The sequence below is a fragment of the Mustela putorius genome, unplaced genomic scaffold, assembly GCF_011764305.1.
Source record: "Mustela putorius furo isolate JIRA1106 unplaced genomic scaffold, ASM1176430v1.1 tig00003983_pilon_pilon_pilon, whole genome shotgun sequence".
Taxonomy (NCBI): domain Eukaryota; kingdom Metazoa; phylum Chordata; class Mammalia; order Carnivora; family Mustelidae; genus Mustela; species Mustela putorius.
In genome coordinates this window covers 22,024,789-22,047,337 of record NW_025422123.1, presented here as the reverse complement: position 1 = coordinate 22,047,337, position 22,549 = coordinate 22,024,789, and the positions used below count along the sequence as shown (strand labels likewise).

Sequence of the window (22,549 nt, the reverse complement as noted above, 5' to 3'; positions counted from 1 at the left end):
CATGCTGAGCCACATGTTGCCAGCCCCAACAAGCTCCTTCCCCCAGCTCCAAGACTCTTTGTTTTCAGCAGTTCTTAGGAATCCAAATGATTCCAGTTCCTTCAGTGCTCCAGATGAGGTGACACTGAAACCAGTCTCTTGGGCAGTCCTGTGGATACGTGTTCCACTCTTCTTTTTTCCACTGAAGGGCAGTATCACAAACGAGGGTGTCCTCTCCTGGCACTTACTTGTACAGGCTTGGGGGAAGGAATGATGTGGATAAAGTGAAATTATTCTTATTACTTGTTTCAGTGAGGCTCTTCTTGGCTTTGTGTTCACCTGGGGTACTTCAACTTCCTAATCCAAATCTGGAATTTTCATAAAGGTATTTTTGTCCATTTATTATTGTTAAATTAGTGTTTCAGTGAGAGAATATGGCCTGTGACTTTCTATTCCACTATCTTGCTGACATCATTCTTATGTTTCTTTTTTGAGTAAATTGGAATGGGATTAACACAACAAAGAGGAGAGAAAGGAGGGAGAAAGAAATCTCCCCTTGTGCCCTGGAAGATACCATCCTTAGGAATCTTTAAGGGTTTGCAGCAGCCAATGGCTTGAATTACTGGGCTTTAGGACCCATATTTTAATTCAGGTATGTTGAGCTTGCTATACACAGGTGTGGGTAAAGAGCAGGCTCTAGAAAACTGCCTGTGTATTCTTACTGTTTAATTTCCACCATCTTGACTTTTAGATGAGGCAGGAAATTTATCTGTTTTTTTTTAAAAAAAGTATATGATGTTGACTTGCTCAAATGGGGCCTTACCATCAAAACCAAGTTCAATCCAGGAAAGTTTGAAGAAGCTGGCTTGCACAGGTTGGCACCAGACAACTCTTGTTTTATTGGACTATCAGGTCTGGATCAGTAAAATTACTTTTGGTTTCTGACCACAGATCTTCTTGATAGAATTCCCTTGATCTGAAAAAAAAAAAAAAAAAAGTGACATCTGGAGAGAGGTGACATTCGAATCACTTGGCATGTGGAATTGAATTAAATAGGCACTTATAAAGTAGGCTAGATATATTCTGGAATAATGGGTTCATCAGTTTTCTTGTGATGTTAACTTAGAGCTGGAATGGTGTAGTTGGAATTTGGTTGCTCTAGTTAAGCTAGAGATTTATATGGATTTTGTGTCCATGTCCATGGCAGAATTTTAAATAAAACATGTTTTTATTACCTTGGTAGTACTGGATTACTTAATAGAAAAGCAAAATCAGACAATTTTAAATATAGTCAACATACAATATTACATTAATTTCAGGTGTACAACATGTGATTGAACAAGTTTATACATTATGCTATGCTCACAAGTGTACCTATCATCTACCATCATACTAAACTATTGAAGTTTCATTAACTTTATCTCCCACTCTCCTTCACCTATATTGCCCATCTCCCTATCTCCCTGTCCTCTGTCAATTATCAGTTTGTCCTCCATATTTACAGGTGTGTTTCTGCTTTTTGTTTGTTTATTCCTTTGGTTTATTTATTTATTTTTTTTCGTTACACATGTGAGTGAAAAATCATGTGGTATTTGTCTTTCTTTGTCTTAGTTTACTTAGCATACTACCTTTTAGGTATATCTATGTTGTTGCAAATGGCATGATTGCATCCTTTTTTTTTTTTTTCTTTTTAAATCTCATCCTTTTTTATGGCAGTTTAAGATTCTGTTGTGCATGTGTATATCTATTGTCTTTCCGTGGATGTTTAGGTTGCTTTTGTATCTTGGCTATTATAAACAATGATGCAACAAACATAGGGGTATATATATCTTTTTGAATTAGTGCTTTTGGGCTATTTGGTTTTTTTTTTTTTTTGGTAACTACCTAGTAGTGGAACTGTTGGATCATATGGCATATTTATTTTTAATTTTTTGAGGATCCTCCATACCGTTTTCCACAGTGGCTGCACCAATTTACATTCCTACCAGCAGTACATAAGGGTTCCTTTTTCTCCACATCCTTGCCAACACTTGTTCTTTCTTGTCTTTTTGGTTTTAGTCTTTCTGACAGGTGTAAGGTGATATCTCATTGTGTTTTCTTAAAAATTATTTATATTAACATATATTATTTGCCCCAGGGGTACAGGTCTGTGAATCATCAGGCTTACACATTTCACAACACTCACCATAGCACAATGTCCATCACCTCCCCAATGTCCATAACCCAACTACCCTCTCCCTACCCCCACTCCCCAGCAACCCTCAGTTTGTTTGTGAGATTAAGAGTCTCTTATGGTTTGTCACCCTCTCGATCCCTTCTTGTTTCATTTTTTCCTTCCCTACCCCCCAGACCACCTGCCCTGCCTCTGAAAATCCTCATGTCAGAGAGATTGTATGATAATTATCTTTCTCTGATTGACTTATTTCAGTCAGCATAATACCCTCTAGTTCCATCCATGTCATTGCAAATGGCAAGATTTCATTTCTTTTGATGGATGCATAGTATTCCATTGTGTATATATACCACATTTTCTTTATCCATTCATCTGTTGATGGACATCTAGGTTCTATCCATAGTTTGTCTATTGTGGACATTGCTGGTATAAACAGTCAGGTTCATGTGCCCCTTCAGATCACTTCCTTCTCATTGTGGTTTTGATTTGTCTCTGATGACTAGTGATATTGAGCATCTTTCCATATGTCTATGTCTTCTTTGGAAAATGTCTATACATATTCTCTACTTTTTAACTGAATTGTTTGTTTCTTTGGTATTGAGTTTTAAGTTCTTTATATATTTTGGATATTAACCCCTCTTATTGTATATATCATTTGCAAATATCTTCTCCCATTCCACATTAAACTGAAAGTGGATTTCCACACTGAATGTGGAACTGGAAATTGTAAACATCCTAGAAGAGAATACAGGCAGTGATTTTAGTCACAGGAGAATTTTTCTAGATATTTCTTACCTCCAAAGGCAAGGAAGGGAAACAAAAGCAAAAATAAATCATCCAAACCAAAAGGCAGGTATTACTGGTCCCAGAGGTTTAAAATAGAGTTATCTTTGCTCATCTGAGAAAGCATTCCTACCCTGAATACTCCAAACATATTGGAGTAGAATGAAATTAGAACTGTGTAGTTGGTATAGAAATCTTTGTGAACTTTGGTCTTCTGTTTTGTTTACCCTTCCTCCTGAATGCATTCCTTTAAAATAAATTATTTACCTAGATTGTTCTAATTACCTTTTGTAAGGATTGTAACAAGCTTCCAATTGAGTCTCTCAACATTTGATTTTTCTGATACTTAAAATTATAATTTCCACATTTCAGTTTTTATTTTGAGTTTCCATACTTTGGTCTGGATGTGCTTTGTATAGTTAAACATGTATTTCTTTTTTCTACACAATGGGGAAATTATTTATCTCTCTTTTGTGCAGAAGTTGTTGGTTATCAAAGTAACATTTTATATACAGAAACTTCTTTTACCTGTTTCCTATAGCTACATGTATACAAACATAAAAACTGTATTTGAGCATTTTTCCTACATTTTTTTTTCACTTCCCATGTATTAAGATACTGTTCTTGCAAGTGAATGAACTGGAAATAAAAATGACCTTCAAGAAAACATAATTATTTAAATCCATACTTCTTAATTAGATGTACTAGGTAGTAAAGAAAACACGGCTATATTGCTCATCCTTGATTTCACAAGCTGTGCCACACTGTTTCCCCGTAAAATCTGGGGTATTACAAGACAGTGTAAAGGGCTTTGTTAGAGCAAAATGATGGACATAATACTTGCTTTATCCCCTGTGCTTCCATTCCACATTGGAGTTACAAAGCACTTTCACATCCATCATCACATTTGATCCTCAGACAAACCCTGTGAAGGAGATTATTATTTTCCCTTCACAGATGAGAGTCCAGAGGTTCAGGAGAGGTTAAGAGAGAGACTTAAGTCTAAACCTCCTGTTCTTAAGTCTGAGATCTTAATCCAACATTTATAATTTCTCATTTGTAAAGCAAATCAAAGGAGCAGTTCAAATCTGAATATTTTTATGATGTAATATTTTCCTTTCAGCTGAACTTTTGCAGTTTTAAATCAAAGGCATCTAACATGAGGCTTCATGTATTGGTCTGCATACTTCCCCCCTCCTCACCTGCCAAAAAAGAAACCCTGCTTCATGACAGGAAATATTTAGTTTTATTAATTGATTTATGATTTAAACTGTATAACATAGTGTTATTAGAAACTCTTACATTCTGCTTCTCGTGTTTTCATGTGGAGGGATTTCAGCTAGGCTAGCTCTTCTGATCTCTCTCCCACCCTTTTTTTAGCTCCTTACCACTGAATGAGAAAATCAGTTTTCAGATGAGTGAGTTTGATAAAAGTAGCTGGTCATGGTTGGCAAGGGTTTCTTCTCCTTGGCTCAGTGTGTCTGTGGAGCTAGGGTGTTCTGGTTTCCTCTGTAGACCACGTGTGAGCTTAGGGGGCAAGCCCTGCTTCTAAGGTGTGAAAGGGGAATAAGTCAGCCCTGTGCTGTTGGGATGGTGTGAGGGGTTTCGTTATGGTGTGCATCTCACGAAACTCACTAGATCATGAGTCTAACCAACATCTGTTTGCCTCATTCCTATATCTCCTCCTCACTTGGTTCCAGACTTACCAGAGAAGGATGTAATTCATTGGGTTACTTCAAAACTTAAGATTTAAGACCTGCAGAGAAAAATGCCCCTCCTTTTCCAGGAATTTTTGTAATTTTATTTATATCAAACCTTTATTTTATTTTCAATATTCTGTAGTATGAGTTATGACTGTACATGTTGGGTTAATAAAATCCATCTCATTACTTTTTATTGTATCATAAATATGATACTTTTCCGTCTTCTTAATGTTGTGTAAGAGAGTGATTATCTTAAAGAAGTTCAGTGGAGTTTGTTCTTGTTTTATTTTCTTAGCTGCTCTATAAAATATAAACAGTCATGCTCAAAGTATATATTACGAGGGTCTTGGAAGAATCTGAAAATATTGCAACATTTCTACAATATAACAGCTTTATAGCATTTCAGCCATATAAAATTTTCCACATAATTTCAGATACTAGTTTCCCATCAAATGAAAAGCATGCCATATTTTTTATAATTTATACAGATGACTGTATAATACAAATCTTAATGATTCTTTTTAAAAGACTTTTACTTATTTGAGAGAGAGGTAGCAAGAGAGAGAGAGAACACAGAGGTAGAGTGAGAGAGAGAAGCAGACTCCTCTCTGAGCAGAGAGCCTGATGTGGGTCTCGATCTTAGGACCCTGAGATTATGACCTGAGTTGAAGGCAAATACTTAACCATATGAGCCACCCAGGCATCTTTAATGATTCTTCTTAAGGAAATAGTCTTTATTTATAATATTATTGATCATAGATTAGATAATCAGCCTATTTCAAGAACTTTCATGAAAGAAAAGACCTACAGTTTTTTTCCAGAGCAATAGAACCAATGATATTTGAACTATAGAGTTATCAATTGCTGAACCTGGAAAGAATGTCAAGAATGACACTTTTATTTTTTTACTCCTCAAATGCTGGAAATGAAAGAAAGGAATCTTGGAGTTCACCTCCCAGATCCAAGAGATTTAAGAGTTATGAAAAGTCACGTGACTAGTTAATAGCAAATCCTGGATGAGAATCATCAATGCCATTCCAGTATGCTACCCCCCAGGTATTAGGTTGCCCTGCATTCAAAATAGTGATTTATAAATGTCAGCATAGTGTTCTTAAGACAATCTATTAACAAATGTTTCTCTCCTATTTCTGTTTTACTTTTTTCCCCTCTTAGGGGAAAAACGACATTTGAGACTCTTGCATGTTTTCTCAGAAAATGCATTTACATCCATTTATGTATATTTGTGTGCATATATAGATTTTATAATTGTTTTCTCTAATATTTCTCATTTTCTTGTTGAAGTAATCCATGATTAATCAATGTTTACTCCTTTTGGTTTGGATTTATAGAATCTGTCTGTCCAACACGAATTCCAGTGGCAGCTCGCGATGAGAAAGGGTTTGATATTCTTTTAGGCTTGGGTGTAAAGAAAAAGGTTAAGAAAAGAATCCCACTTTCACCAACAAAAATAAAAGGATATGAAGTAACATCAAAAGTTGACTTATCAGAATTCACAAGGTATATGTTATGTGTTGATACCACCTTTTTGTTTTTGACGTGTTTATAGATGTATTGAGAATTTTTTAAGCTTATGTGTATTTTCCTTTTCCTAGCAATGTTTTCCCAGAAGGTCTTCCTCCATCATATGTATTTGTCTCCACTCAGAGATTTAAGGTCAAGAAAATGTGGGATCTATGGAGAATTTTAACCATTGATGGAAGGCCACAAATAGCAGTTACCTTAAATGGTGTGGATAAAACATTACTGTTTACAACAACCAGCATAATTAATGGCTCACAAGTGGTCACTTTTGCTGGCTCTCAAGTTAAGGTAAAGATGCCTAGGTATGATTATGATGGTATTCATGGGAGTCACCACCAGGTTTGTGTGTGTTGGAGAAAGAGAGTCGTAGTTTTAACATGGCGGAAAAGATTCTGATTTCCTAGTTTTAGTGTTGGTTTACTGAATAAAAGCAACAAATGAAGGAAAATTGTTTCTTAGATGGGATTACGGAGTGGAGGGAACTCACATTTTTTGAGTGCCTGCTCCTAGATGCCAGGAACATTTAATTGTATCACCCAATGCAGAAGCTATTGCTCTCACTATATAGACCAAAAAAAAAAAAAAAATTCAAGTATATTAGGTTCCATATCAAATTAACACAGCTAATAAATGGTGACATCAGGAATTGAAGTTAAGTCTCATCTGTTTCAAAGTCATGTTGGTCCATCTCACACTGCCATGTCCAACAAGATACTGAGAAAAAGACATTTGTTAGAAACTTAAATACAGATAGATAATGGGTACAGAATTTATATTTATTAGGAGAAGGCTTTGTTTTCCCCAAAGGAACCTATATTTAATAAAATAGGTAAACTAAAAATAAAAGTGTATTTTCCAAGTCAAATGTGGTCAGAATACAGATGGAATGATAGACACAGTTATGTTTTGATTATTATTATAATTACAATCTAAGAGAATATTGTATTAATTTTAGGAAATGTATAAGGTTGTATATAAAATTATGCCATCTGTACAATTTCTTCGTTTGGTAAGCAGATTAAATTTCTTGAAATTTGGGCTGCCGTTTTTATTAAAGTCAATGTTCTGGGTTCTATAAGAAATCACAAATAAAGCATGTTTCACACTTTCAAGGAACTTATTTATAATGGAAGGTTAAAGCCCTCTGGTATCTAATGGAAGTACAAGGTATTAATGGAGTGTAGAGGAAAAAGTAGATTGTAACACAGAATGTGGGCAAGTCTTATTAATGAGATACTTTTTGGACTGGACCTTGAAGAACATACAGGATTTTGGTGAAGAAAGCTAAGGACATATGCGTCAGTGGTTCAGTGTTGAGTACTCATGTATAATAAAATGCAGGTTTTTTATTTTAAGAAGAGAAAGTGGTGTCCCCTGTGTTTAGAGTATAAGATACATGAAAGATTACATTAAGGTGTGAGTTCAATTTGTGGGGATCTGGAAACCACACAAAGGGTTTTGGGCTTCATCCAGTGGGTCACAGGATTTCATCAAAAGGTCTTGAGTCATAGGTGTGTCGTGGTCAAAGCAGCTCTGTCTTCTTTCAAAAACTTTTTTCTTCCATGTTCTGGAATTGGGTTAGGTCCTGGGAATCCAGAAATTAATAAGATATGGCATCTTTTCTGACAGAATTATAGTGAGAGAAATTAATTATAGTGGTGGTATGAAGGATGGCTTAGAAAGGGAAGAGTTAGAGATATGTTTGAAAATGATTCAGATAAAGCAAGTTGTGCATAAACATATAAACCATGGCAATGAAAGTGGAAATGGTGAAGTGAATTTGAGTCATATTTAAGAAACATATTTAGTAGAGCTTTGCATATGGTGATTATTGCAACTGAGGGAAGGGCAAGAAGTAAAGACACTTGTTGCAGTTTAGAAACTAAGGATTTCATTATCCAAGGGAAACTGAGAGGAAGAAAGTTTTGGGGATAGTTCAAATTCATTTTGCTATACTCTCCCTCAGGCTGATTGTGAAATATCCTGGTAAAACTATACTAGCCAATATTAGAATTACAGATCCCATATAATAGGAAAGAGGTCCAGGCTGTTGGAGATATGGGAGTTATTCCATAGCCTAATGACTGACCTGTAGAAATAGATAATCAAAGGGGAGACTGAGAAAGGTCAGTGACAGATCTCTGGGTTAATGAACTTATTAAAAGACAGATGAGGAAGAGAAGCCCTCAAAGAAATAGAGAATGAGCAATTGGAGAAGAAGAAATGAAGATCAAGATGGTTTGAGTTATGGAAGTTGAATGAGGATATTAAGGAAGATGAACTGGTAAAGATCTAAAGTTGCAATGAAGTAAATAGGATGAGGAATGGGAAAAGCCATTAGGATTCAGAGATTAGGAATTTGTGGCCTTGAGGGAGTTGCTTCGGTAAATTGTTTGATACATCTACTTACTTGTAATGTGTAAGTAGATGAATTAATTGGTGGGTAAAATTTAGGGCTTCAGAAATTAATTGGTAGGTAGAATTTGAGACCCAACTTGGGTCAGGGTGAATTAGTATATAATGTATCAAATCTGTATGGTGTGGATTTATGGCTGGTGACAAAGGAACGGGAACAAAAAAAATATGAAAGATTGTTAGGAATTTTATTTATGAAATCTTTCATACTTTCTTCCTGTAGACATTATTTGATGAAGGCTGGCATCAAATTCGTCTCTTAGTAACAGAACAAGATGTAACTCTGTATATCGATGATCAACAAATTGAAACCAAGCCCTTACATCCAGTTTTAGGGATCTTCATCAGTGGGCAAACTCAAATTGGAAAGTATTCTGGGAAAGAAGAAACTGTTCAGGTAGATAAAAAATCATTTGCTTTTTGCATTGTATAAAGCAAGCTTTTGCAGTCCTTTGTGGCAGTATTTCTCACATTTAACTGTATTTAACTTAATTATTAGTTCCTTTAAGACACTTAAACCAAATGTGGTCAGTTTATTTGTGGAATTGTGTGTTTGAGTGTGTGGATGAAAATGCAAAATTAGGCTTAATAGATTTTATAAGAATTCTTAGAAAACTGTTCCCCTGGGTTCAGGGTAGAATTCTGCATTCTTATGAAACATTAATTTCATATTTCCCAGGAGAAGCATAGATTAAATTACAACTTGGAAAAGAGACTGTGTTAGAGCTGTGAGTTGGGAACTATAAAATTTCCCTGCAGCTGTGAGGTTACAATCAGATTAATGTGTTTCAAGACGCTTTCTTCTTAAACAAAACTGTTATTTTTTTGATTTTTTTAAAAAACTGGTGTATCTGTGTGGGTTGAGAAATGTGTATATTAAAGGATAGCCATGTCTTGGACAGTCCTTATTTGAAAAGTTATACTTTCCTGCTCTGTTTCTGTGAAGGGAAGACTTTCATATTCAAATTACACCATGCTCTCTTACATTCATGTTACCTGTCAGAGTATAGTAAATATTTTAACAACAGCAGGTGCTTGGACTACTCATCACACAATCTGCAATGCCAGCAACTAAATCTCTGAAACCATAGATGACTTCTTAAGGCCACTCTTTTGTAATCAGAAATGTAAAGATATAGGATAAACACAGAAGGCCTGAGAAAGCTTTGAAGTGTCCCAGGAAATGCTCTCTAGGCTAGCTCTTAGTATAGAGATACTAAAAAAGCTCCAGTGGGTTCCTAAAGGAAATTAGACATTGGTTTTTGGTGCTAGAGTTTTCCTTATGAATTATGTTTTATCACATTTTTAAACTGTATGATAGGTATTTAAATTCCGTATTGTTATTTTTTAGCTAAGTGCTATGATGTAAGCCTTCCGTGACCGCTCATGTAGTTGGGTCACTCTTATGAAGCAGTTAACTTGGGTCTCAATTTTAACATGTTGGGGTTTATGTTCCTAGTTTGATGTCCAGAAGTTGCGAATCTACTGTGACCCAGAACAAAACAACCGGGAGACAGCATGTGAGATTCCTGGATTTGTGAGTAGGGTGAATTCCCTTCAGTACTTTCAGAGCAGTAAATAAAAGATAATATGTGAGCCTTAATTTAATTACAGAGTTAATTTGTTTGTTGTCAGTGCAGTTAAAGTTACATTGATTAAAACATATTTTGAGGTTCATAATTGAAGTGAAATGATAATGTCTCACTGTGCAAGTGTAAATGGAAGAGCACAAGGAAATGTTTTTTTCACCCCTCGGAGTGTGATGTTTCTGGCACTCAAGTGAAACAGGGCTGGATCTGCTCTAGGAAAATCTAGGATTCTTTGAATATCCAGAGCATAAAATACATTTCTATACTTAATTAAATGTGTGGACAGAATATCCTACATAGCACAGTTCTAAAGAATAGGAAGTGATGAATTTTCCTGTTCACAGCACGTTTTCTCAAACCATAATGAATATACAGGTTTCTTTTTGTTGTTACCTAAGGAAGACTTTCTTGTATTTCGAGGATATAAGTAACTTTTCTTTATGTGGCTATTTTCATTACTGTGTTAGGAGGCAAAAATTATAAGCTAAAATGTTTATTTCTTGAGTCTGATGACATATGTGTGCTTGTGTGTTTGTGTGTGTGTAATCCTTTCTCCCTTGGGCAAAAAAATAAAAAGCCATATTTTTATAATGCAAATAAGAATGTTTTAAACTTTTTGCAGTGAGGATTCGCAGTAACATTTGAGCTCATGTCATAATTCTTTTATTTTGTAGAGTCATGCTACCATTATCTTTTTTTCCTAAAAAACTGGATAACCTACAAATCCTAAACCTTGAGGACGTAGAGTAGTGCATTTCAAGGCTCTCTAATAATATCAACCATGGAACCTTTTAGAAATGATTCATTCTTTGTTTTTTAGAGAGGTAATTGTACACTGTAACTTTTATATTAGATACTTATAACTTGAAATACAGACCTCTAGTCTCTCCTAAAAGTCTTAATACATGATTACATTCTGAGAGTCCATTCTGTATACTCTATTTGTTGATATTTCTGCATCGATGTTATGACCATTTCCCTCCCACATCATAAAAGTACAGGCATAGATGGTAGATTTTGAGTTCTCACATTCACTTTTCTGAGTTTTTATGTCTCCTTACTTACTCTCAGGTGTGACTTCATGTAGCTTACCTTTTGCATGTTTATTCCCATTTTCTCCTTTTTTGATCTAATTTGTTATTATCTGGAAAGATTATTAACCTTTTAAAAATTGTGTATTATTCAGTAAGAAGCATATTTTTTGGTGAGGAGGTCTCCTAAAATAAAATGCAGAAAATTTAATGCACGAGCTTTGTGACTTTCTTAGATGTGTTTTGACTTTTTCCTTTGGTTTTCAAATGACTTCCAGAAAGTTCAAGAGAACATATAAATCTCACCCTGAAGTATTTTTGCTCCTGTGTGGCCATGATACCAAGCAGCTTTGGCATTTCCATTTTCTTCTTCCACTCTTCATTGTTGTTCATGCTCTTACTTTATCCTACTGTAAATGTCGTCATAACATATATTAATGTCATTTTCTTTAGGGGAGTTGCACGTACATGTTTTAGGTTTTGCTGGTTTTGATACTTCATGTATCTAGAACCTGGACAATGAAATAACTATAAATTAGGATGATAATTTAGAAATTTAAAAGTGTCCTTTAAAACACATTCATTGTTGTTTTTCTTTCAGAATGGTGAGGTAGGCCTGGAAGCTATTATTCTCCTTACGGTAATATTTGTATTGTGGGTTGTTTTGCTTCCTTCTATCAACTGTAAGTATATTAGATAAATAGAACTTATTTTTATGTATTTTGAGTGCATTTAGTTTTCATAGCTTTTTGTGATTCAGAATTTCTTAATGGATTATGCTAAGTAATATTGGAAAGTAGACGTAAGATATCTTTCCAGCTTCACACATATGTACAGACACCTATACATACTAGCATAATACAGATATACATGTGTCTTTCCATGTTTGTTGCTGATTTCCATTTTTGTCTCTGTAGTGCCTCAATGGTCCCAGTGATGTAGGTTCAACTCCAGCTCCCTGTGTTTGTCCTCCGGGAAAACCAGGACTGCAAGGCCCCAAAGTGAGTAATACTGAACTTGATTTTTGTTAATACACACAAATTAGAGGTGAGCAAATGCACAGAATTCCTAGTCACCACTGACGCTGTTGTGAAATTTCTACCTAATGCTTTGGAACAGTTTAAAACCCAAGTTTTAGTGACTTTTTTTTAAGAGTGTATTCTAATCTATACTGCCTTCGAAACTAGAACTGATACCACCTAGCCACAGTACAGTGAGGCAGTATTAGTAGTTTATTTGCTGGTCTGTTTTTTTCCAAACACTGCTGCCAGATTCCCAGAATGGTATCTCCTTACAACCTCATAAAAAATGAAGAAATGGCACTTATTAAGTTATGTTTCTAAATCCTTATTTTCTCAAAATGATTTCCAGGTAGAAAAGAAGAGTAGAAGTGTTAAAGTTGATTTCAGTGTTATGTTTGATGTCTAATTCTAAAAACTGAGGCATATATATTAGTTAATTTTACTTAATCATGTAGTAATTGCTTTTGGGGTGTATGTTCTGTTAGTCATGTTCATATATGCACATGTTCTGCTTCCATCTGTTGATTTGTGTGTGAATAGAGTTTGTGTGTACGTGTATATAAACATTTACGTATTTATTTGTGTATACATCTTTATATGATTGAAGCCTTGATGTGCATACCATTTTATAACCAGCTACTTTTTATATAACTAAAAAGTCTGAATATGCTTCTGTGCTATTAAGTATGAATGACTATTTTTAAGTTAATACTTACTGTGGGATCACTTAGACTTAGCTTGATACCGAGATAGTAAGTGGTTTGTCTACTATATATAAATCTTGCTCATTTTTTTTTAGGATTTATTTAATTATTTATTTTAGAGAGCCTGCAAATGAGTGTGGGGGGAGGGGCAGAGAGGAAGTGAGAATCTTAAGCAGGCTCTGTGCCAAGTACTTAGCCCAACACGGGGCTTGATCTCACGACCCTGAGATCATGACCTGAGCCAGAATCAAGAGTTGTTCAGTTAACCAGCTGAGCCACTCAGGCACCACTAAATCTTATTCATTTGATATCATCTTAAAATATCACTTAAATAAAAATAATGCCTAACTTGGAATTGGATATGGCTGCCTAGCCAAAAAGAGTATTGATCATTTATTGCTTTAGGTGTCCACACAACATTTATTAATTTTTGTTGAATATGAATTGTAATGTTCATTTAGATGGAATTTCCTTAGTGTTTCAGTCACCATGACTGAAAATTTTAGCTTTTAAACTGCTCATCTAATTTGTTTCCTACCATCTTTTATGCATGTTTCTCCCATCCACTTTTTAAATTTAAATTCAATTAGCCAACATATAGTACACCATTAGTTTCTAATGTAACATTCAGTGACTCATCAGTTGCATGTAATACCCAGTGCTCATCCCATTTTTATTTGGTAGCTCATGGCCTACTTCAGGCCTCACATTAAAATCAAGAAAGAGGGGCGCCTGGGTGGCTCAGAGGGTTAAAAGCCTCTGCCTTCAGCTCAGGTCATGATCCCAGAGTCCTGGGATTGAGCCCCACATCAGGATCTCTGCTCAGTAGGGAGCCTGCCCCCCCCCACCTCTGCCTCTCTGCCTACTTGTGGTCTCTCTGTCAAATAAATTATCTTCAAAAAAATCAAGAAAGAAATGCAATTTAAGAATAAAGTGTACATTCACTATTTCGTTCACAGTAAATCTGTTTGGCTTGGAATTTGGCTTTAGTATATTATAATCAATTTACTGTTACAAACTATTTTTAGATTGCATTTAGGAAAGTTAATCCAGGTGTTCTTTGTTCTTTAGTTAAAGCAACTGCATGTTATTTAGGGTGCCTTGACATAAAGAAGAAATGCCTATAGGATACTCCTGGGAGAATATAACTTGTAAGACAACTTGGTGTGACCTACCAGCAGACTTCTTTTAAAGCATATATATTTATATACACACATAAACACACACACACACACACATATAGAGTTTATTCAACTTGGAATATTACACATAAAAGTGATTTAATCTGTAAGAGATACAATATGGAAATCAGATGTGTATAATGTTTGACCTCTCAAAACCTCCTGTGCTTTTCTGACTCCCAGGGAGGTTCAGGCCACCCTCAGGATCTCTAAAAGGGCTGTCTACTTTTGGGGAGGCATCAGATATCTCTGTTGTTTTCTGAATCTTTACTAGTGGTCTATTAGGTGTCTTGAAGTGACATCAATTCTTATTCGTGTATGTTCCTGCAGCAGATTTTTAGTACACCCTTTGTCTTATCTGGTCAAGCCTCTGATACCAAGTATTTCCAAATTTCATGTGTTCCTCATTTTCATTTTCTTTTCTTAGTCATAATCTCATGCTATTGCCACCTACTTCTTTAAGTGAAATTGCAGTTTTCCACCAATCTTTTAAGTTGGCGTGCCTTCTTGATCTGCTTTCCATTTTCTTCAGAAAATCTGGCCAGAGGACAGGAACACACACACACTCTTCCATACTTTTAGGGCTCTTTCCCCTGGAGGTGGTTCCTTACATCAGGGACCTGTATGTGAAAAACAGAAACCCTAGCAACACTCTGAGTTGTATTTCCTTCAGAGAATTTCTGGTTTGGGGAATTAAGAGGGTTTTTAATTAGATTAACAGAACTGGAACTAAAATAGAGAAAGCCATTTTTTGTAGCTCCAACTGAGACTTATTGGCCATTTTTGTTAGATGTTCTCTGGAAGGTTTTGCAGATGTCCATCAAACAGAGTTACCTGTGAAGAACAGATCTCATCTTCCTGTTAGCCAGAAATAGAGTTGTGGGAACTGAGAGTTGAGTTCTCAGACTGAAACAGTGGATAGGTGGGTCAGTGCTTATTCAAAGATAAACTCATCTGTTTAAAATTGTCTGAGTTTCCAAAAGACATGACAGCCCTATTGGAAAAACCAGGTCAAATTAACTATGGTATCTTAGACTCACCATGGCATTATAACTCTATAGTCACAGAAATATATTTATGTTACTGGAGTATGAGTTCCTTGAAGAATAGCTAATTCATTTTGTATTCTTAATGTCAAACATAGGGAGTGATCAAATTAATAAATCTGTTGGAATACTTTTTATATGCAAGCACTTCATAATGAAGGTTAATACAAATAAATTCTCCCTTGGAATTTTAGTGTCTAACACAGTGCTTAATGGTAATAGTTTTTATTTAATGAGTTAGGAAGTCATTGAAAAAATAAGATTCACCCCTCTTCCCAGTTAACCTATATGGGATGGCTTTGTTGTGATATGAAAGATCCAGGCAATCCCCAACTTACAATCCCCCTTTGCAAAAAACTTTTCCATATAAATGGCAACTTCTTCCCCCACTTCAGTCGTAGGAACATTTGTGAGGCCAAACTCCCCACTTTTGATCTAACCTTGATGTTAGGTCTTTTGTTTCAGAAGTGGAAAGAAGTCATTTTTTCTTTTTAGGAAGGAACAATTTCTTACTAATCCTTTTCTCTGAAATACCACCCTCTATGCCACTGTATTTCTGTTGATTTCCTTTGTTTCACCCTCCAGATACCACCATTAGAGATTCATTCAGGCTATCAAAGTATCCTCTGTTTAAAATACAAAAGCCTTCGGAAAATTTCAGGGGCCACTGGGCATTCACATTTTTATGTTAATTTTCCCAGACTAAGTGGATTCCTTCTAGCCTGAGAGTGTGGGTGTTTGAGTTTTGAGGGAGGGAAGAGGTTGGTTTAGGAAAAGAGGACAGGTTTTAGGTCAGATACTCCTGTGGAGTCTGGAGGGTTGCATGAAGCCACAAGGAGTTTTGAGAAGAGGGCTTGAACATACAGGATTTGGGCCTAGGCGAAGAGTTCCAAAGACATTTGTTTTAGATGAGCAACTGAAAATACTAGCTTGCTTTTGCAAGCACAACTATTTCTTACTTTGATTATTCATATTTATACGACTTGAGAGGCCATATTCAGAGATGTTTCAGCTTAGTCCATGACATTTCCACTCCTGTCAACAACTCAAAAATCCTGTGGCACAAGTTCAATTGAATATAAGTAAGTCCTGCTTTTCAGCTGAACACATACTTTTTAAAAATTCAAAATGTGCAAATGTTTCAACTAAATTAGAAGAAAGTGGATTGGGAATTTAGTCACAGTTGTATAATAATAGCTCCTATGTCTCATTTAATGTATTTGGAAATTGTTCCCTATGTTAAGTTTACTAGCAGTCCCCAGGTCTGGTTCTAATTAACATGTTAATTATGGGCAGGGATAGTAGTGTTTAGGAGCAGGGACTCTGGAGCTGAATTGGCTGAGTTCAAGTGTCATCTCCGCTAGGGCTGTGTGACCTTGAGCAAGTGACTTAACCTTTTGGCGCCTCAGTTTTCCTATATAAAAAATGAGAATAATAAAATTACTTGCTTCATGGGATTATTATGAGGATTAAGTAATTTAGTATATGTAAATCTCTTACATCCATGCTTAGCATATAATAAACAATCCAGGTAGAGCATCAACTTTTATTACAGTAATACAATTGAATTTTTATTCTGATTGGATTTCTCTCCAAAATTAGTGTCTGTCCTTATTTTCCCAATTTAATGGAAACACCACGAAATCTTCCTGGTTTTTGCAAATAAATCAATAGAGCAATAGGCAAAATAACCAGTAAGATTTATCAGCAATAATAGAACCTGCAAAAGATTATGTTCTCTCTTGGGGCTCTTCACCAGTGTTATGGTCCTTTTAAAGTCGCATTGGATTTATCTTGTGAATGATTTTTTTTTTTTTGTCTTGGAAACTTAGTTTTTATTTATTTAAAATGTTAATATGTTTTATACTTTGACACAGTGCTAAAAACAAATTTAATTTCTTCTTTTATCAAAGCTGTATTCCAGCTTTATCACAGTAGAGGATAAATCCCAGGTCCTTGATATCCTAGATTTTGCTGATAATAATACTCTGCAAGTAAAGGGGGTCATTAACAGGAAAAAAGATTTATAGTAAATCCGCAAATAGTTATTGAATCTCTGCTTGATACCCAGCATTATCAACCCTCCCAACCATTCAAAAAAAGGGAGAAAATAAAGACTCTGTTTTCAATCCAAATGATAAATGAAGACTAATCAAGGGAAGACTGAGAAAACTCTGCTTATGAGTAAGGGATAAGTGATAGAAGCTGCTTAGCCTTTCAATAGAAAAAGACAGTAAGGAAAAAAGGAATGATGGATTCTTAAGTGGAAAAGGAAGAAAAACTTCTTGTCAGCTTGTCAGGAGAAGAAAAGATGGAGTTTGTTGAAAGCATAACAAGTTCAGTTTGAACAGGGTTAAAGGATGGTAGAGAGGCTAGAGATTAATGTGGATCCTCTCAAAATAAGAAGAGAAAAACTAACTTCCTAGAGAACCAGAATGTTACTCCTTAATGCACAGCTAACACTGGAAGTCTTTGGGTTAGAATTATAAATTCTGTCTCTTCAGCAAGACAGGATATGTTTCTCCCTGTATTTACAGTTATTCTTTCTCTTTCTCTCTTTTAAAAATAACATTTCCATTCTTCTCAACCCTTCCTCATGCTATGTCTCTTGGGCAGCTCCTATGTGAAAAGCCCAACCCTTCTCCATTGGCTACTATTAATTAATAGAGTTCACATAGTTCTTTCCAGTTTTCCTGTTATGTTTCAGGAACAACTCTCTGTAGCCAGTAGCCTGAAGTAGTATTTCAGATCTGCAGATTTGGCTTTGTGAAAGTAACCTTAGTATTGGTGTTTAGTTAATTTAAAATTATTGGGGTCCTGTGTGAATGTGAATGAGTTCTTAATGTAAATAATGACTTAATGAACTGAAATCAGCTACCTTGCCTCTGTGTAGGAGTTTACTGATACTGATGGTTGAGACTTCATGTTTTTAAGTAAGATGGCCCATGTGGCTCTCATGGATTCAGCAATAGATTAATATGATACTAATTTTGAAGTCTTTTTTAGAATTAGATTATGCAACATCCTCAACTCACAAAAAGTGTTACTCTCATTGGTTTTTTTCATGGGTGGTGACTAATCAAATGGTCAGTACTGGCCATTGGGCAACAAACTAGAGTTTCCTAGAATGTGCCTGAGCTCACTGTCATATTGTATGGAATAATATTCTTTGGAGATCCTTGGTTTGTGGGGGCAAAGGTCATTTCTTCATTTATTAGTCCTTGTGTTCAAGGACTATGGGGGTTGGGTAGAGTTGTTTGGCTTGGGCCTTGCTCTCATGTAAATATTCAGATTTAAAAATTTTAACATTATGTTAAGGTGTTGGCCCTTGAAAACCCCGCGTAGCCACTGCCGCCCTCTCCTGCCCTCGCCATGTTCCTCGCCCGGTCTGAGTACGACAGGGGCGTGAATACTTTTTCTCCTGAAGGAAGATTATTTCAAGTGGAATATGCCATTGAAGCTATCAAGCTTGGTTCTACAGCCATTGGGATCCAGACATCAGAGGGTGTATGCCTAGCTGTGGAGAAGAGAATTACCTCCCCACTCATGGAGCCAAGCAGCATTGAGAAAATTGTAGAGATTGATGCTCACATAGGTTGTGCCATGAGTGGGCTAATTGCTGATGCTAAAACTTTAATTGATAAAGCCAGAGTGGAGACACAGAACTATTGGTTCACCTACAATGAGACAATGACTGTGGAGAGTGTGACTCAGGCTGTGTCTAATCTAGCTCTTCAGTTTGGAGAAGAAGATGCAGATCCAGGTGTCATGTCTTGTCCCTTTGGAGTAGCACTGTTATTTGGAGGAGTTGATGAGAAAGGACCCCTGCTGTTTCACATGGACCCATCTGGGACCTTTGTACAGTGTGATGCTTGAGCAATTGGCTCTGCTTCAGAGGGTGCCCAGAGCTCCTTGAAGTTTACCACCAGTCTATGACATTGAAAGAAGCCATCAAGTCTTCACTCATCATCCTCAAACAAGTAATGGAGGAGAAGCTGAATGCAACTAATATAGAGCTGGCCACGGTGCAGCCCGGCCAGAATTTCCACATGTTCACAAAGGAAGAACTTGAAGAGGTTATCAAGGTCATTTAAAGAAGCATGAGCCTCAGAACTTCTCTGGGACAATTTCAGTTCTCCTAAATGCTTTTAACTTTTAATTTCAGTTCCTGTTCTTGGAAGATCTCCATTATATGTGCATTTTTTTTAATGATGTCTGTACATAAAGACAGTTCTGAAATAAAGAAAAATTTAAAATATGTTAACAGAAAAAAACATTTTTAACATTATGTTAAAATGAAGTTACAAATATAGGCAAAGAAACACATTGACTAGAATAAAAGAAATGACTGTCATGCTGCTTTAAACTTGAATCTTGTGTGAAAGATTGTATAGCCTGTGGACTTTTTAAAAAATTTTTTATTAAAAAATTTTTTTTTAAGATTTTTATTCATTTATTTGACAGATAGAGATCACAGGCAGGCAGAGAGGCAGGCAGAGAGAGAGAAGGGGAAGCAGGCTCCCTGCTGAGCAGAGAGCCCCATGCGGGGCTTGATCTCAGGACCCTAGGATCATGACCCAAGCCAAAGGCAGAGGCTTTAACCCACTGAGCCACCCAGGTGCCCCAAACTTTTTTTTTAAATAAATAATTGCAAATCAAATTATTACATCATAGGTCATTGATATCTATAGTGTAATACTGAGAATAGAATTAAGTCTAAATAGAATTATGAGAGAAAGATGGCTATCATTGAGACCATATTGCTATGACACTTCAGCTTGTTCAGAATTCTAAAAATGTATCCTGACATAAATATTGACATTTTACATTGGTGAAGTGTACTTTAGTTGTTATACCTGGTGTGATCATAGAAATAAATCACTGAAAAATTTATGTAATAAAAAGCCTTTTTTTGGGTAAAGTCAGCATTTAAAATATGCCATTGTTTTTCTAACCTTTTTTTGAGATGTCTGTTGTTGTTCTTCTTATTTTTAAAAAATATACAAAGATCTACAAATCATGGAATTGGCTTGAACCTTGAAGGTCTCTGACAGCAACAGTGTGGTTGGTTGTTTTGTACTGAGAAGTTTTTTTCTTTTTTTTCCCTTTCTAGGGTGAACCTGGACAGCCTGGGAACCCTGGCTACCCTGGACAATCTGGTCAAGATGGTAAGCCTGTGAGTACTGAAAGCTTAGTCATCTCCAGTACTGGGATTATGGTGTCAAAGTTGAAATTGCACTGGGCAAAGTTAGTTATACAGGCAAGAATGACTTTAAGATTACCATAATAAGGAGAGAGATTGAACTCCACCACTGAAACAGAAATGGAGCTAGTGGAAACGTCCTGGTGGACTTGGGTGGTTGATCAATGGGATGGAGCAAATTGAGTCATCCTGAGTTTGACACATGTTGTCATCTGTGATTAGGCCATCTGTCTTTGCTAATTGGCGCTCATGACAGATAGGGCACTACCATCCCACAGAGCCTGGAAGGTCTGGGTACTTATTTTTCTGGATGTTTTTTCAAAGGGATGGCTCCTAGGTCCTGGAGAAAGACATACCCTGCTAGTTGTAAAACTAACAAGCTTTTAAAAAGGTTTGCCACTCAAAGGGTCAGAGAAAGAATTTATAATTAGAAATTTTCTAGAGTAAATGTTCTAAGGGAAGGGAAATCAAGCACCTAGAATCAGGAAGAAGACTGAAGTTTAGTTAAGCAGAAGGGAACATTAAGCCTAGCTTGGTCAATAGAATCAGTGTTCTAGTCACTTAAAAGGTGAGTTACTCCAAAATTGCATACATCTTTGTTACATTTAAAGATTGTCCAGTGAGTATTGCTGAATAGCTAGGTTCAGGAATCTTTTACCTTTTCCCTTCATGTCTATGGAAGTTTTCAAAAAAATCTTTTTGAAAGATATTTTGTGAGGACATATATGCTTATAATCTGAACAAAAATAGTATCCTCTAAGTTTCAAGAGAACTTTAGGAACAGTTTTGAATTAAGGAAACATAAAGCACATACACTTTAGGGCTTTCTAGGTGAATATTTTCAGGTTAGCTCTCAACATGTTTATAACAGTAAATAAACATTAGGAGTTTGCCTTTAAATGCTAAATAATGGTCACCACAAAAGTATCTCCTAAGATATTTTTTTTCAAGAGAGAAAGTGGGGAGGGGCAGAGAGAGAGAGAGAATCTTAAGCAGGCTCCATGCCCAGTGTGGAGACAGATGCAGGGCTTGATCTCACAACTCTGGACTCATGACCTGAGGCAAAATCAAGAGTTGGATGCTTAACTGACTGAACACCCCAGGCACCACTAAGGAATTTTCTTTATCATGAGACATTTAACCTCTTGCTATAAAATATGGAAAGGTTTGTATTCTGAGGCAGTAAAGTTTAAGGAATGAAGGAACCACAGACTAATGTTAAACCATCAGTACGCCAACCATCATGATACAGGAGCTTGTTAGTCCCTGAGACAGTGCAGTCTGTGTGATGGCAGTACTTTTGGGAATTTGGGGATAGGAAGGGACTTGACCTGGGTTATGTTTTAGAAAGATACATATAAATATCAGAGAGTAGATTATGTAGGGCAAGAGTGGAAGCAGGTTATTTTAGGATTCTAAGGGAGAAGTAAAAGTGGCTTGGACTAGAGAGATATGAAAGGGAAAATATGAGGTCGTATTCTGGATTATTTTTTTAATGTAAAGCTGGCCAGAGTTAGCTGTCAAATTAGATGTGAGGCACGAGAGAAAGAGTCAGGGAAGACTCAGAGGATCTCTGTGTGAACAGCTTACTGAGCTAGACAGAGTTTTATGAGTGTGAGCCCTTGTTGTCTCCTGGAGTGCCCCTAGTATCTCCTGGGATGCTAGAGAAAGGAATCTTGAGTTCAGGAATATGTTTGAGAATGAAAATACATAGTTGGGACTTCCTAGTGTGTAGATCATACTATCTGAGCCACCAGAGTGAATGAGATCCTTTAGAGAGCAACCACAGAAAAGTGGAGAAGAGAATGGGGCAGTGGATTGAACCTCAGGCTGTCTTCAGAGGAAAAAGAGAAAAGGAGGGTGAGAATGCAGCCAAAAAAGCTGGGAAAGAAAGACCAGTGAAGTAGGAGGTAAACCAACAGAGAGCGGCATCCGTGAAGCCAGGTAAAGTATGCATTTCAAGAAGAGAGTGCTCAGTTGTGTCATTGTTGCCAAGACATTGAGAAAAATGAGCTCTATGCATAGAGCACTGGATTTGCTTTATGGAGGTATTGAAGCCATTGACAAATGGGGTAGGGAGGGTGGGTACAAAAACCAGATTGAAATAGGTTCAAGGGAGAGTATGAGATAAAATGATGACTGTCAATATGGAAGCTTTTTCTGAGGGGTAGAATGTGG

At 36.2% G+C, this 22,549-nt stretch overlaps 1 protein-coding gene and 1 pseudogene across 4 annotated transcripts in view; both read left to right on the top strand.

Annotated features, from left to right (window-relative positions):
- Nucleotides 1-22,549, top strand: part of COL21A1 (collagen type XXI alpha 1 chain) — a 254,886-nt gene that overhangs the window by 144,536 nt on the left and 87,801 nt on the right. For 3 of the 4 annotated variants that reach the window (XM_013045877.2, XM_013045878.2, XM_004772401.3), the window contains exons 4-10: nucleotides 5,988-6,156; nucleotides 6,252-6,468; nucleotides 8,819-8,992; nucleotides 10,055-10,132; nucleotides 11,817-11,825; nucleotides 12,133-12,216; nucleotides 20,282-20,344. In XM_013045877.2, coding sequence (XP_012901331.1) covers nucleotides 5,988-6,156; nucleotides 6,252-6,468; nucleotides 8,819-8,992; nucleotides 10,055-10,132; nucleotides 11,817-11,825; nucleotides 12,133-12,216; nucleotides 20,282-20,344 — 794 coding nt within the window. Of the gene's footprint in view, nucleotides 1-5,987; nucleotides 6,157-6,251; nucleotides 6,469-8,818; nucleotides 8,993-10,054; nucleotides 10,133-11,816; nucleotides 11,826-12,132; nucleotides 12,217-20,281; nucleotides 20,345-22,549 lie in introns of those variants that run through there. The other variant, XM_045071274.1, reaches the window with a different exon arrangement.
- LOC101671713 lies at nucleotides 18,473-19,428 on the top strand (annotated as a pseudogene).